The sequence below is a fragment of the Homalodisca vitripennis genome, chromosome 2 (assembly GCF_021130785.1).
Source record: "Homalodisca vitripennis isolate AUS2020 chromosome 2, UT_GWSS_2.1, whole genome shotgun sequence".
Classification (NCBI taxonomy): domain Eukaryota; kingdom Metazoa; phylum Arthropoda; class Insecta; order Hemiptera; family Cicadellidae; genus Homalodisca; species Homalodisca vitripennis.
Window position 1 is genome coordinate 143,430,358 of NC_060208.1, and position 15,857 is coordinate 143,446,214.

The window sequence follows — 15,857 nt, forward strand, 5'->3', positions numbered from 1 at the left end:
ATTCTAATGAAATAATCTCCTTTTCTACAAAATAAACATTTTGTTAACATTCGAATTATAAGATGTAAATATTGATTTGTTTTATTAGTGGTTTCTACGTATACTGATTTACTTTGACATCTCTCTTAAAATCATATGTTCATGTGATGGAAATATAAAAATACTCTTACATTAATACTATAGAGTATAAAAGAAAAGAAAATCTATGAGTGCTATTTGGTAAATAACAGAGGTATTGAAATAAAAAAACTAAAAAACTGAAGTAGGAACATTGTGTTATATACGTTTAAAAGCTACACTCTTAGGCTATTTTTTAATGTAATCCTGTTCAAATTGAGACATTTATAATAACGTAACACAGTTTTTCAAATCCACCTATGTAGAAATATGCTGCGTGAGATCTTAACCACTGATTAACGCCAGCTTGAAGTTCATTGTCACTACCTAAGCACTGCATTGGAAGCCAGGCCTTCGCTCGAAAGAGGTGATAATTGCTTGGTGCCAGATCTGGGCTATAAGGCAGATGATCAAACACTTTCCAATTAAAACCATCCAAGACTTGTAGTGTACGATTGGTTGTTTGTGGATGTGCATTGTTGTGGAAAAACAAAATTTTTGAGCTCCCATTTTCTGCTAGACTTGTTTTGTATCACTCACCATAGCTTCTGCAATGTTTCACACTTGATTGTTGGACTCTCTGCGTTGATTGTTGATCATTATTCAAGGGAAACAACCAGAATCACACCCTTAGCATCCCAAAAAACAGTTGCTGTAATCTTTCTTGCTGAATTTGGAAACATTTTCTTGGGTTTTTTGGAGAATGTGTGTGTTCCCGTTCCATAGACTGGATTTTTTTCCCAATTGACATGCTTTACCCATGTTTCATCACCAGTAACAATACGATCTAGAAGTTCGTTGCCATGTTTGTCGCATTCATTAAGGAAATTTAGCGATGCAACAAGTCCTCATTTTTGTGATCTTCCGCAAGGATTTTTGGAACTCACCTGGCACAAAATTTGTGGTACCCATGCTTCTCTACAACAATTTCATGATGTATACTTCGTGAAATTTGTGGGAAATGTGCCGAGAGTTCAGTCATTGTAAAACGGTGATTATCATGAACTATGTCATTGATTTTCAACATCAAATTTTCAGTCACTAGGCTAGGCCGATCCCTACAACTTTCGTCATGAACATTGGAGTGGCCATTTTTAAAGTCAATACACCACTGCCTTACTCTGCTTTCACACATTATTCCATTTCCATAAACTTCACACAGTTGGCGATAGATTTCAATTGGTTTATGGTTTTTTTTCCAACAAAAACCTTATCACTGAACACACTCCACAAGTGGTGTGGTTTTCAATTGCAGCATACATTTTAATTAATCACAGTGAGTAAAGTAAGAGATATAGACCGCTCATGATTACAGCTCAATGTGCACTAAACACCATAATGTTTCAACACCAATATGCTCACTGCCGCACCATTAAAAAACGTCTGTTACTTTCTGGATAGCCCTCGTATATCAATTGAAAAATAATAATATACACAGTGTTTACATCACTATTCTGTCATACCAGCTGGTTGAAAACAGCTGATTAATGATTAATGAAACAACTGAAAGTGATGCAAATTTCACTTTAAACATGTGAAAAATTCTGTTTATTCAGCATTTTATTTCTTATTGAGATTTCTTTAAATTTAGATACCAGTAACTAAATTGGCCATGAGAACTACTAACAATTGGGTCTATTTAGATATTTTGTGTTTTCAATAAGATTTAGTGTAGAAATTGTCATTCTATATGTTCAACTTAATTCCGTGTCTCTTTATTTGATTCTGCTGGTTATTGAATCCAAATGAATGACAATCAGCTGTTCCTTCCAGCATTCTAGATGTAATCCATGGTATTCTTCATTATTAACCCTTTGAGTGCTGGAGCATCGCTATTTGCGATCCTGCATTATATGCAAGAAATGCCAGAATCACTGTTTGCGACTTCTGCATTAACGCTTATATTTTATATAGTATTTATCTAAATTGGCTCAATGACTGTACATACGCATTCCAAAGGCTTCAATGTAACTTTTGATGAAGGTTTTGTTGCATTTTGGGTAGATTCTGATTTTTATAGTAGTTGTAAAGAGAGCGTGTCCTAGTCGAGTTTAGAATTGACAGCGACACAGACGAGCCGTCACATGTTTTGTTTACGCTGGTGTTTATTTAACAAATTATTGTAAATATTGAAAGTTTTTAAGTGTAAATGCGTTTGTAGTGTTAGTATCTTCATATTATTTTGTTTGTGTATGTTGTTCTAGTCTGTGTGTAAGTAGAACAATGACTTGACCGTGAGTTATGGTGATTGTATGCAGCTAGTACTGTCCTAAATACATTTGTATAGTTTTTATGTTTTTTGTGTTCAGTGATATTTATAAACAATGAGTCGTAAAAACATTGCTGACAATGAAGACCTAGTATTGTAGGCATTATATTTAAGCATTAGCAGTGTAGACAATACACAGAGTGTCAGGTTAGGTTAGAAACTTCCTAGTTTTGTAGCGGTTCATATTTTCATATTTATTTTCAAACTTGATTTATAAGTATAAAAAAAGTTTTCATGTGTCTTTTTGTAAAGAATTAGGTGGAGTATAAGATAACATAACTGGAAATAAAAAAAATAAAATATTTCAATAACACTACGTTGTGTCAAAATAAAAAACAAAATGTTTTTGCTCATAAAGGTCTTGTTAAGGTTTTTTTTTATTGGTATAAAAACGTTAACTTACTAATGAATGTATTATATTATTTATATATTAAAAAATTATATAATTTATGTATTATATTTATCTACAAAAAAACAAAAACCCAGGACATTATACCAATAAATATTTTTTTTATGAATTTTTAACCAGACCCTTACAAAATCAGGCATTTTGGCTCGGCATTTTATGCATACCATTTAGCAAAACGCCATGGCACTCAAAGGGTTAACTGTTGCATGTTTACATCACATTTTATAGTATTTAGTTGCATTTATATTATTTGTAGCAATATGATGTTTATGTTCTATATTTAAAACATTTTTCTATGTCTGCAATTTGGTAAAATACGTCTAGTTTAACTCTTGACAAAAATGATTTTGGAAGAAACATATTTTCTGAAACTTTTATATGTGTATGTACAATAGTATATGAGCAACTAATAATACTTTTTATAAAAAAAGATGCTTTTATATTGATTATATAAATGATCGCCATCAATCATAGTACTTTCTGATGCATTCAACGGCTGAATAAAATTTTCTGGAAATCTTGGTTTGTTCACAATGAGAGACTGAAATATCAAAGCATAACTGAAAGCAAATTCAAGGCCAAGAAAACCAAGGTCATTGTATGAAGTTATTGACAAAACCTTACAGCACAATAGATTAGACACACGCTCCCCAGTATTATCATTCCAAAAACAACACTTTCCCTAAAAATGCTTATTAAATAACTTTTTATAACCTTTCCCGTACAATACACCCAAATCGACTCTCTGGCAAACGCCACCTCTTGTATAAGTGATCCATTTTTATTCCCCGATACTGGAAACTATTTTGGCTAGTCGGTAATTGAAGAACATTTCCCTGTTCTTTTTAAAAAAATTTTTCTTGTTTTTTTTATGTTTCTGCACGTGGTTCTTTGTCATTATATTTTAGTATTGTCGTGAACATGGCAAGTTTAAAGTCGTAACAGTTTAGTGAAATAGATCGTGAATTAGACATTCGGCTTCAACATAAGTCAATGTTATAAGTATGCTGTTTTAAAATTATTTTACTTTGTATTTTTGCAACTTTAACATTAGAAAATAAAATAGTTACTTCACAAATAGATACGGAAAGGCTTTAGAACGGTTCTAAAAACATACTTTTAGGTTAAAAGACAACTTTTGTATGAAGTAAAAAGTTAACCACTACATTTTTCATTTGAGCAGCTGGATAAATAGGCCTCATTACAGGCATCGACACTACTTAATATGCAACGGGATAGAGTTATAGAGTTTTCATTTATATTGATTTAAATTGGTTCTCATAAATAAAGTTTAATAGGAAAATTTAGATAGCATAAGTCTGACTTTGCTGATATAACTTTGAAATGTAACAACAGTAAATGAGTCACCATCCCTACATGCCACCCACACAGCCACCAACACCCCTGCCACATCTTATCTTGAAATGACTCACCAACCCTGCTGGCAGCAGCAAAATCTGTTTCCCCCTTATCGCTCAGTGATTTTCTTGCAATGGCGAATTCAGTATCGTATACTCTTACCTCGATTGAGTTTTTCAAGTACTAATGAGTTTATTTATATAAGGCGTGTTCAGAAAGTAAGTACTGTTTTTAAAAAAAACAAGTAAAACAATTTTATTTCTACATGAAACTCCAAACTTTAAACTATTATTCAACATAGTTTCCACCGATATTCAAACACTTGTTGTAGTTGTTGATCAATTTGTCTGCACCCTCTTCGTAGAAGGTTCCCGCCAACGAATGTAGCCACGACTTCACGGCAGTTTTCACTTCATCGTCGGTTTCAAAGTGTTGACCACCTAGCTCGCGCTTATGTGCAGGAACAAGTGGTAGTCAGATGGTGCCAAGTCCGGGCTATCGGGCGTGTGATTGAACTACTCCCAACAAAATTGTCGAACCAATGTTTGAGTGTCACCAGCAGTATGGGCAGACCATTGTCATGGAGTAACACAATTCCGTTACTGAGCAGTCCTCTCCGTTTATTTTGAATTGCCCGTCTTAGTTTTCTTAAGGTTTCACAATACCTTGCCGCATTAATGCTTTCACTTCTTCAGAGAAAATCAAGCAGCAAAACACCTTTCTTATCCCAAAAGACAGTGCACATAATTTTTTGTGCAGACATTGTCGTCTTGAATTTTTGTTTCTTCGGGAATTGCGTGGGTCACCACTCCATTAACTACTGTTTGGATTCCGGTGTAATATGACGGACCCAAGTTTTATTACTTGTCACAATTCGGTTTAAAAAATCCTCACCATCATTACTGTACCATCAAAGTCAAAGTACTTCTGAATCTCTTAGTTTTGTACACGTCAGTAAGCATTTTTGGAGTTCATCAGGAATACAGCTTGCGATAACCTAAGCGGTCCGTAAAAATTTCGTACCAAAGAGTACATGAAATTTGTTGGAAATCGTCAGATAGCGTTGTCATAGTGAAACGTCTGTTCTCTTGGATATTTTCGTCAACTGCCCTTACCAGATCATCGGTGATGAGAGAAGGCTAACCGCTGCGATTCTCATCATGCACAGTTATTCAACCGCCATTGAACATTCTAAACCACTTTCTCACCATTCCTTTAATCATCATATCTTCCCCGTAAACATCTCAAAGTTGATGATAAATTTCAGCCAGTTTCACATTCCCTTTGTTCAAAAATCTTATTACAGAACAACTCTCACAACCAGTGCGATGACTAATTGTCTTAAACATTTTAAACGTTTAGAGAAAACTGCCCTGGTACAACGATTGCAGCACTACAGCGGCAGTAGAATGAAACTGAAACGGTACTTACTTTCTGACCACGCCTCATATTTATTTGATTGTAAATGTTCTATTTAATATTGTTCTTGTTCTGTACACATTATAAAATAATACAGTTATGTTATAATTTGAATATAATTACATATATTTCTAGGAACTTCTTCGAATTGACACAATTTAAATTATTGGAAATTTGGTTATTCCAAACATGTTCAGCTGCTAATTGTTATAACTGAGGTTTTACTGTATTAATATTTTGTTTTAATTTAAAATGATTGATGATATATATGGAACTGTATTATCTAAGACAATAATATGTCAAACTTTTACTCAAGATATATGTTTTTACCTTTGTTATCAATTAAGAGACTAAATTGATTCTTCAGACAAAGTGTAGATAAATGGAATTTTGAATATAAAATGGTCAGCTAAATAAGGGTTAAAAAAAAATATATTTCAGATATATCACTAAATATTAATGTATATTTCTTGCAGGAATATCTATTATGGTGAAATGTTATATTTTTTTGGTTTTATTTTTGGATTGTACATTATTGTAATATTAAAAGTGGTGATGGTCTATGTAGCTATTGTACTAATGTAGTAAAACCTCATCTCTGAACAGGTCTGCGAGCCATGTTTGCTGCTCGCTGTGAGGAGTATGTGACTCAGGTGGACGAGTTACAGAGACAATTGGCTGCAGCTGAGGAAGAGAAGAAGACACTGAATCAGTTGTTGCGGCTAGCCGTACAACAAAAGCTGGGTCTTACACAACGTCTGGAGGAAATTGAGATGGATCGGGAAATGCGCAATGCACGGCGCCCTCCTCCCAACAATGCGACCAGAGGAACATCCAAGCCCAGGTTCGCCCAGCCGCCTCGCAGGGACTATTTTTAAATTTATTCCGAATGGTTTGATCAGATAAAGGTTTTGAGAGGGCAAAATCCCAATGGCTGTTGGTCTATGAATAATCTAGAAATTTTTAAAAGCAATTTGATGTTTTCATTTTTTAAACAGAACTAAATTATGTGACAATGGTAAGCGTTTTAAGTAAAAAAGAGCCGAGGCATTTAAAAAGTTATTACCAGTTTAGAAGGAAGGGTGCAATACTGGTTGATACCCAGTGTTTGGATTATTGACAGAAATTAATACCATTGATTTCAGTTCAACAAGTTAAACGTAGATTCATTTTTCATAGCTGTTTTATTTTTAACTTTATGTTGATCTTAAAATATAAGAAAATAATTTTGAACAAGCATGAATCTCTACAATTGCTTCTACAATTGTTACTTGTAATGTACCAACATTTTAAAATTAATAACATCCAGAAAACTGGTTTCTTGTAGTACAAGGTTTTGGAAAATGAGATTTTGTAGAAGATGGGAACTTAATATTGTCAGTATAAAACACTTAGTACTTAAGCTCTTGTGCTAATAATTTAAGTAGTATTATTTAATAGTTTCAATAACTGAAGGAATAAAGAATCAAGTGATTCAAGTTATATATATATATATATATATATATATATATATATATATATATATATATATATATATAATATATATATAATTGTTATTCAAGAAAATGTTTGATAGTAATCTTTCTTAGTTAATATCAAAGATTGCTCTAAGATCTCAAGATTATCTTATGTGTTATACTATCCTGCTTGTTGGGATCTTGCTCTCCTGGCCTTGGTACTATTTCCCCAGTTAGCTGTAAGATAGTCAATTATGGTTCACTATAAAAAGTAAGCTGAATAATTTATATACTTTCCAAAGTTTGTTTTATTCCAGACTTAATATTTTTATTGGGTTTCATAAGGGATAATAAAACATTATCTACGTGCCTATCAATATAAATACTGTCTATATGATTTGTTCTCTTGTTTACTTTGGTATTCAAATATTTTTGCATATGTTATGCAAAAAGCTCTCTGTTACTCACTCATTTTGTAACTAAAATATAAATGTTGTTCTATTTTTAGATTTATGTTTTACTTTTATAAACAAGTTACAAGTAAAAGAAAAACAACCTATTCTTCTCTTCAATACAAGTGTATTTTGTATAACTGATAACTGTATGATTAAGGAAGCTGACATCCAGCTGAGAAACTTGATTGCATTTTAGTTTATATTTCAATTTTGTTTTTCATTGTGATAAATATTTTGTTACAGCTAAAGTAAAGGTGCAGTTAATTTTTACATAATAATAAATCTGTAATCTTCTAAATTTATGTTCTAGGCATATCAGGGATAAAAGTAACGCTTTAGCTGCCACTTAGAGATCAATTGCATAATATTTAGTATATTATATAGCTTGCATCTATGCCCTACATAAAAACTCAAAACTGAGGTTTTATTTAAAATGTAAAGCGTTTATTGATTTTAAGAAACTTCCTGCAATTTAGACAATGCATTGTATATAACTGCATTACCATCCCATTTTTTAAGTTCTGTACCACCTGATATGGAAGCTGTTTGAGTTGAATTTTTATTATATTATACACTAATTTAAAACTGGTACCAGCAATTCTTGTAAAATTACAATACTGGAAACTTTGTAAACAATGTTATGGACATTTCCTTTTGTTTGAAAAAAAATTGATACATTTCGAAGACTGGTATCTGCTACCCTTGTCACCAGTTTAACCCTAGAAAATAGTAATTCATTTAGACAGTGTTGATCCTCTGCATTTCTTGTTGTAACAATTAACATTAAATGAAAATACAAGATTTTGGTTCTATCCTCATAGTTTTTTCTTGTTTATGATGAAGTTATAATGAAAATAATATTTATCAATAAAAAAGAAATCATGCTTAAATTTAAACATGTTTTTAACAACCATTTCCCTATTAAATCATTGTTTTTTTTAATAAAAACTTAAATTTAACACAGTTACATTTTTTAATGTTTGAAATATATTAATTAACTAGCTGTAACCTGCTACTTCAAATACAACTTTAAAAATGGAACTCCGTAGCCTATTTAGTAAAAGCATTTATGACGTATTATAAAGGAGCCCTGTGATGTTTTTCAAATGTCGAATTGGTTGGTTGTAGAAATTCTTTTCCGCATGAACAGAACCAACTCAGTCTTTTTAGTCACTAGTGTTACCCCCACGTTCTCAGAGGAATGATTTCACACTTCGCATTACCATGTTCAGCACCAACTGTGATTTCTCTGTATATCCCACAAGGAACGCTTCTCGGAACATCTGCAAACGCAAAACAGAACTCTCACATAGTTTTTCTCAAATTTCAAGGAGTTTGTTACACAAAATTGTTACGCAGAAGTTAAGTTACCATAAATTTTATGGAAGTTGGGTACTGAAAACCTTAGAAACCCATAAAAATCAGTGTATGGCTGCTTCATTGACATTTTTGGACACGTAACAAAAAAGATAGTGACTTGCTGCTCAATCAGATCAATATAGGAGATGAGACTTGGATAAAACATGTAAATTGCGAGGGTTGTACTACCTAGTTGAAGTTTCAGGTGGCAGAATTTTATAATGCTGGAATTTAAAAACTAGTTCACCGCTATGATATGTGCCTAAATTTGTATTGTCACTATGTTGAAAAATAGTTTTAGTGTTACTTTCAAATCTATATAATACAATTTTTTTCTTGTACTTTGTTTTTTGTGTATATCAAAACGTAATCTACTTTCTCGATAGCCCCTCATAGATAAACTGATAATAAAACAAGTGATCTAATTTAAAATGAAATGAAAATCACAAATAATAATTAAAATTTGTAACAAAAATAAAAAAAATTAATTAATTTCTGTATTTGTTACGTCTAAATACAAAGGAAGAACATTAAAGTTATATTCAGTAGACACATAATAAAGTACATGGACAGTGATAATTTAAGTGCAGACCACATAACTAGCATGTACCTTGGCAATTGATCTCAAGCTAGTATCATGTATACTAAGACACCAATTTACTGCACAATTTAGACTTCACATTCTGCATAAGGCTGGGAGGCAATTGTGTCTGCCTGTTGCTTGTTTTTCAGCTTTTCTTGGTCTTGGGTGTCAGGTGAAGGGTTTCAGAATTTTTCTGTTTTACATCCCACACTTCTTCATTTCTTAGCTTTCCTATAACATTAGTCTTACAGTTTAAAATAGAAATCTAAACAGGGGAGCAGATAGCAGTTATTGAAATTTATCAATAAAGAACTTAGCACATAAATGTTAAAAATATTATAGTTTCATTTATTGGTTAGACATTGAAATGTAGCTGAAACAGCATAAAGTAGCCTCCATCTCATCCATCCATGACGGGGATAGGTCAGATAACCTAAAAGTGGTGTTACCTGAAAATGATTTAAAATAACTTTATTAAGGTAATAAGGTTATATTTTAACCAGTGGATAATTTAATTGATTACATAAAAATACGTATCAATTAATATATTCATAAGCAAATGTAGTGTAATAATAAGTAATCACTTGCTTAGCCACAATAGAATTCTGAGTTGTTCCTAGTGCTGCAACTCAGACAAGGCAGTAACAAAACACTTATTCATTTAAAAACAGAAAAACGTGGTTGTGGCAGTTTATCGTCATCAGTTGGAAGTCATATGTTATCAATTTTCCTGTAAATAGTTGGTTAATCCGACAGGCAGTTGTTTCAAGGATGATTAAGAAGGAGGCTACTATACTTACATATTATTGTTATTGGTATTGTTACTATTGTACAGTATTATTATTATTATTCAATATCAGGCAATAGTTTTGTTTCACCTATTTATTTATAAATGTATCAGTGGTAAGTGAAATTATTTTAAAATAATAGTGCAATATAAATTTTTATGATATGTTATAATTTAATTTATTATAATCTCAGCTAACATTTAATCCACTACAATATCCATAGATATGCAACAAGGTTTTACTGCTGCTTTTACTTAGTTTATAATATAGTAGTATTATGCAGCTTCTGATAAGAAATACTACTTAAAGTTAATGTATTTATATATTAATTATAATGTTGTTCATCTTCCAGCAGAACGAGGAAACGCATGACAAGGGAAAAATAAAAAGACATGTGCTCCATTCCTATGTGCTTTTAAACCTGATTTTGTGTAATTTAATAATAAAACACATTTTTATTTTATGTTTTGGACCGTGCTAGGACACCATCAAGTTGGTACTGTTCTATACTTTTTTTAATGAAGTGAAGTAAACCAGGCACTATAGTGGGTAATACACATTTTACAGGGACTGTATATTTTGAATATTTTAAATCTTTAGTCTTTGTGGAGGTGGTAATATAACCAATTGTACTTTACTGGGTTGTATATATAAATAAGAATATTTATTAGTTATGAAATGAATATGAACATTTTATACCATTCAAGTGGGGTTTTTAGATCAATTCTAATTATGTAGTTGGTTACTGAGTGTACTAACGTTTACCATCAGTTTAGGCTATTTTTCATACTGTTTAATTTTGCAGCTGTTATTTTTAGCTATTGTCATTATGAGTTAACTAAGGTGAATGAATAACATAGTATGTCTTTTAATTTAGTGCATAATATTCTCATAGCAAAACAACTTCTTAGTAGAGGTGTTAGCGAAAAGTTTGTGTTTTTAGAGTAGAAAATTGACAGAAAATGTATTTCCTTTAGTATCGGTTTACAAATCAGCATCGTTTCTCATGTATTACTGTACATTAGCCATATCAAATAAAATTTGTTAGTGTTAGAGGTGTAGGTAATTTGTGTGTTTCCTTTTCACAGAATAGTGTTTAAACATATTTGTTGTGTAGATACTGCTGTGCTGTAGTATGAATTGCATGGTAATATTGATTGCATTCTATCTCTTTTCAAACTCTTTTTGTTGTTTTGCATTCGGAATCAGTTCCCATAACTAAACGATTGTGAAAAGTAATGTTAAATTTCATATTTAGAAAATGGCCGGAATTGTCTTTAACAAATTATGTTGCTGTTGACCTAGTTGTTGATGTTTGCGGTTTCAAGGTAACAGATGTGGTTTTAATGGCTCGGCTAGGAGGTGTTTTGCACAAAAATGTAATATACTAATTAGCAATTCATATTGAATTAGTTCATAATTATAAGTTATTTAATTGTTTAAAATTATTACTACATCTGTTTAGTCATTGATTTCTGTGTAAAGAGGTGGACAACCTATGGAATGTTCAGAATTTAAAATTGGCTTAAGTGTTCTGATATCATACACATTAATTACAGAGTGTTGAGAAATTCCTATTGCATTAAACACTATTATGACATCAAACGTAGGTAATTTTCAATCTTCAAAAAGCTTACTTTTGAAAGGAATATTTCACGTTATGAAATATAATAGTAAATTAATAAATATTGTACACTAACATACAATTACAAAAAAGATAATATTAAGTTTTCCCAACAAGATTTTGTCATAGACACACAATTTGCTACCTTAATTTACGTTTGTTCTATTTTCTAAGATACTGATTTCATTGTAGTTAAAATGAATGTTACATTTCATCATAACCTTTTTTTGGTTGGTTTATTTAACAAATAAATAAGTCAAAGACATATGTCAATATCTGTGGAGTCTTATTATTATCTTCTGAACAGATCAAACTTTCTAAGTAAATTATTATTAGTTAAAGTTTTTCAAGGTTATGCAGTAAAAAATAAAATAAGTACTAGTTGTCTTTCCAGCTTTCTGTTATTATGAGAATTGTAAATCAGTTGTCTTTGTATAGTTACTAGTTGTTTCTTAATTTTGTAAACTTTGTATTTCATATGATTGTTAGGCTAAACAACTCCTAGCGAGCATCTCAGACCCACTTCTGTCCATACTAAGGAGACAGTTGTTGAGCTATGCTTTGTATAAAGCCAGCATGTAAATAGCGTAAGTTAGCCGTTTGGTTCCGTCAAGTCCTGCCGTCCAGTGCAGCCACCCTCACTGCCGTCCCTTGTCGCAGTCAGTTTTGCCAACCTCTGCCCCACAAATATTCCAGTTGATGTTGTGTTCATTTCAAACAAAATCTAAAAGTAACTAGTTTATATACTATACGTTTTAGTATTACTAATGCATTATTGTATTACACAACATAAAATATAAAGAAATTGTTAAAGTTCTAAATTTTCATTGAGTTTGTTTTGATTTTAGTGACTGATTAGTGTTGTTTAAAAGCATTTAAGATTTCAAACTCAATAAGTAAGTTTTGTGACCTCTCCGGGAATTGTGCCTGTAACCTCTAATTTAGAGCAAACAGCCTATTTGTTAATAATTAATTGTGTTGTACTTTTAAACATACAAAATCAAAACACATTTCATAACACAACAACAAATTCTATATTTCATAAAAGTAAGCTATGCTTTTAATACCATTATAATTTGTATCTAAGATATTTGTTAAATTTGAAATGTACTATCTTAATTTGTTGTAAAAATTCGTAAAGATGAGCAGATTTTAAATCTCGATTACAGTATCGCTTGACTACTGAGTTACCAATAATTCTTAAAGGATTAATATATCAAATAATATATGATTAACATAAAATTGGAAATGTAGAGTATTAGTTGCCTAATATGGCAGAAAGGGCTAAAGTTGAATTTTAACTAAAAATTGTAGAAAACTTACAAATTCCGTAGTCTAGATAGTGTAGTGATAAATCAAGTGGTAACTCTTTAATTATTAATAGGTCTGACGTGTGATTACCAATGAATTTGACCGCTTGAAATTTAACTGTAAATAATAGTTAAATTGATAGTTGTTACCATTGTTTCATTAAAAATAGTGATATTATGTTATTAAAATCAGTGACCTAATCAGTTATAAAATTAATGTGAGGGTTCATTCAAGTTATGTTAACAAATCCTTTAGTGAAAATTCATATATTAATAACCAAATAATGTTTATGGTAGCCTGAATATTACAAAACAACCATCCTAAATCAAAATGGAAAATTAGCATAGAGTTAAAATTAAAATTGTGTGGTGTTTGCCCACTATTATTGTAAAATTATTTTATCAGAGATAGCTATTTTATTTTTTTCTTATAGAAGCATTTATTATTTACCTTGTTTTTTTATTAAAATTATTGAAACAAAACAAAAATTGAACATCATGGTATTTTCTTTTCTGTAATGAAAAATCACTAAAATGTTAAAGAATTCATATAGCTCTTATCAAAATGCCCTCCATGGGAATATTTGTGCCAGAGGTTTGGTTAACCTATTTTTGGAATTGGCTTGGTCAAAATGCACTCTTTTTACTGTGTTAAAACATGTGATAATTTTGTTGCCTAGTTTGTGAGTATTTCAACCTTCTATTGCAGTTACTGTACTGGATTTAATGGTTATTGGGTTATTTTCTACTTTTTATATTGTGTGTTGAACAATTGTAATGTTCCATTATAATAATAATTATGTTGCTCACATTACAGTATATTTATCGAGTAACTGTTGTGAATTCGGACAGTTATTAGTTTTCTTTACATTTAACACTTCCAGAAATTTATTTTGGGTTAATGAATTCTAATTGACAGGGTTACTAGATTAGGTTGCTTTATTGTTGATTACAAAACATTTTTATTGCTTGTGGTTTTCAAGTTTGCATTGAATCAAAATTAATGTCTGAATTAATTATTTTGTTTATAACATAATTGTTTAGTCGTTCAGAGAATTTTGTAAGTGATTTAACTTACATTTTATAAGACTGCTTAGACCAATTTCATGTGATGTTTTAATTTTTTGTGGATCAATTTCAATATTGTTACATGATATCCTAGCATTGAGCTGCTCTGTATTGTTATACATAGTGTTATTATAATTTGATATTTATTTTTTGCTTAAGATATTGTTATTATCTTACTTTTCCAGTATTTAGAAATTAAACACAAAGAGGTTTCTTTAGTCAGTGGTAACTCGGGTGTTCTTTTTACATTTTTAACCCAAAGGTTTTAGAATTGTGCAATATTAAGTAAGCTGGTAATATATGTAAATATATTTTGTATGTATAAAAAACTAAACATGTAATTTTATATACCCTTAAAGAAATATTGAAACTTCTAACCTGTTCTATAGTATTGTTTCATTTATATGTAACACATAGTATTGACTTAAACACTATTTAATTTTAAGAAGTTATTTTTAAAATAAAAACTAGGTTGTGTCAATTTTATTGTTGTTTTATGTTTTTTCACTGGACTTTGATACTAATTGGGGGGAGGGAGTGGAGTAGCAAGTATTTATTGTTAATTGTATAGCAGTTAAATTGAATCAGGTACATGTTTTAAATTATTTTTAACTATTTCCAAAAATGGTAATTTATGAAGGGGTTCCCAAAAAACTGTAATTATTCTTAATAGCTATACATTAAATTTTTTACAAAAAAAAACTTATGGCTTCCGAAATACTTTCTATTATACTTGATACATTTGTCCAATCTACACAATAACTTAAAATATCTATCATATTTATTGGCATTAATGGTCAGTAGCTCTTCCATAGTTTCTTTCTTGAGGTTATTAATATAATTAAATCTGTCCTTTATACAGTCTTCGTACATGAAAATAAGGAAATATCACGTGGAGCGAGGCTAGTTGAGTAAATTTTGTGAGGCTATCTTATTATTTGTCCATATTTCTGTTTAATTAAATCACAATTTTCTGCTGATTTTAATCAGGTAAACAAAAATAAACTCATTGAATACAAATATTGTATCTTCAGAACTCAACAATTCTTTTTAAAGGGGTTATTTCTACTTCATAGCATTTTGGATTGTCTTACTAAATGTTTTTATGAGAAAATAGTTCAAAGCCCACTTGCAAAATTTTATATTCCTCCTTAGGATTTGACTCATGACTTCATGTAGAACTGTAGCCTTACTTTTATGCTGTGGAATATTTTGTAATAAATAATCCAAATAACAATGAATTGACACTGACCATTTTTACAATATTATTATTATTTTTTATGATTTGGATTTGTGATGTTTTAGTGTAGTTAAATTGACATATTAATTATTGTAGTCTATTTATTATGTTGTTAATGTTTTACATGTAAGGTATTTATTTGAAATACACTATTTACTAATAAAGTGTCAATAACTGAAGCACATATTTATATTTTTCCACCTATAAAGCACAGCAAGCACAAATGTGCACATTTGTATGTGAAAAAAGAGACCCAAAAAATATCAAAATGCTACAATAACTTCAAGTTTTTAAACTTCTTAAAATGGTTGAAACAAACAACCATTGTTGAAACAACAGTAACCAATATAATATTGGTTTTCAAAAGTAGTTTAGATTTATAGAATTAAACAGATTAGTC

General features: G+C 30.5%; 1 protein-coding gene across 2 annotated transcripts in view; it reads left to right on the forward strand.

The window, feature by feature from the left end:
* Positions 1 to 15,636, forward strand: part of LOC124354828 (protein bicaudal D) — a 59,406-nt gene extending 43,770 nt beyond the window's left edge. The window contains exons 13-14 of one of the 2 annotated variants that reach the window (XM_046805573.1): positions 6,180 to 6,417; positions 10,568 to 15,636. In XM_046805573.1, coding sequence (XP_046661529.1) covers positions 6,180 to 6,417; positions 10,568 to 10,601 — 272 coding nt within the window. In that variant the 3' untranslated portion in view covers positions 10,602 to 15,636. The remainder of the gene's footprint in view (positions 1 to 6,179; positions 6,418 to 10,567) is intronic. The other variant, XM_046805574.1, reaches the window with a different exon arrangement.
* The last annotated feature ends 221 nt before the right edge of the window (positions 15,637 to 15,857 follow it).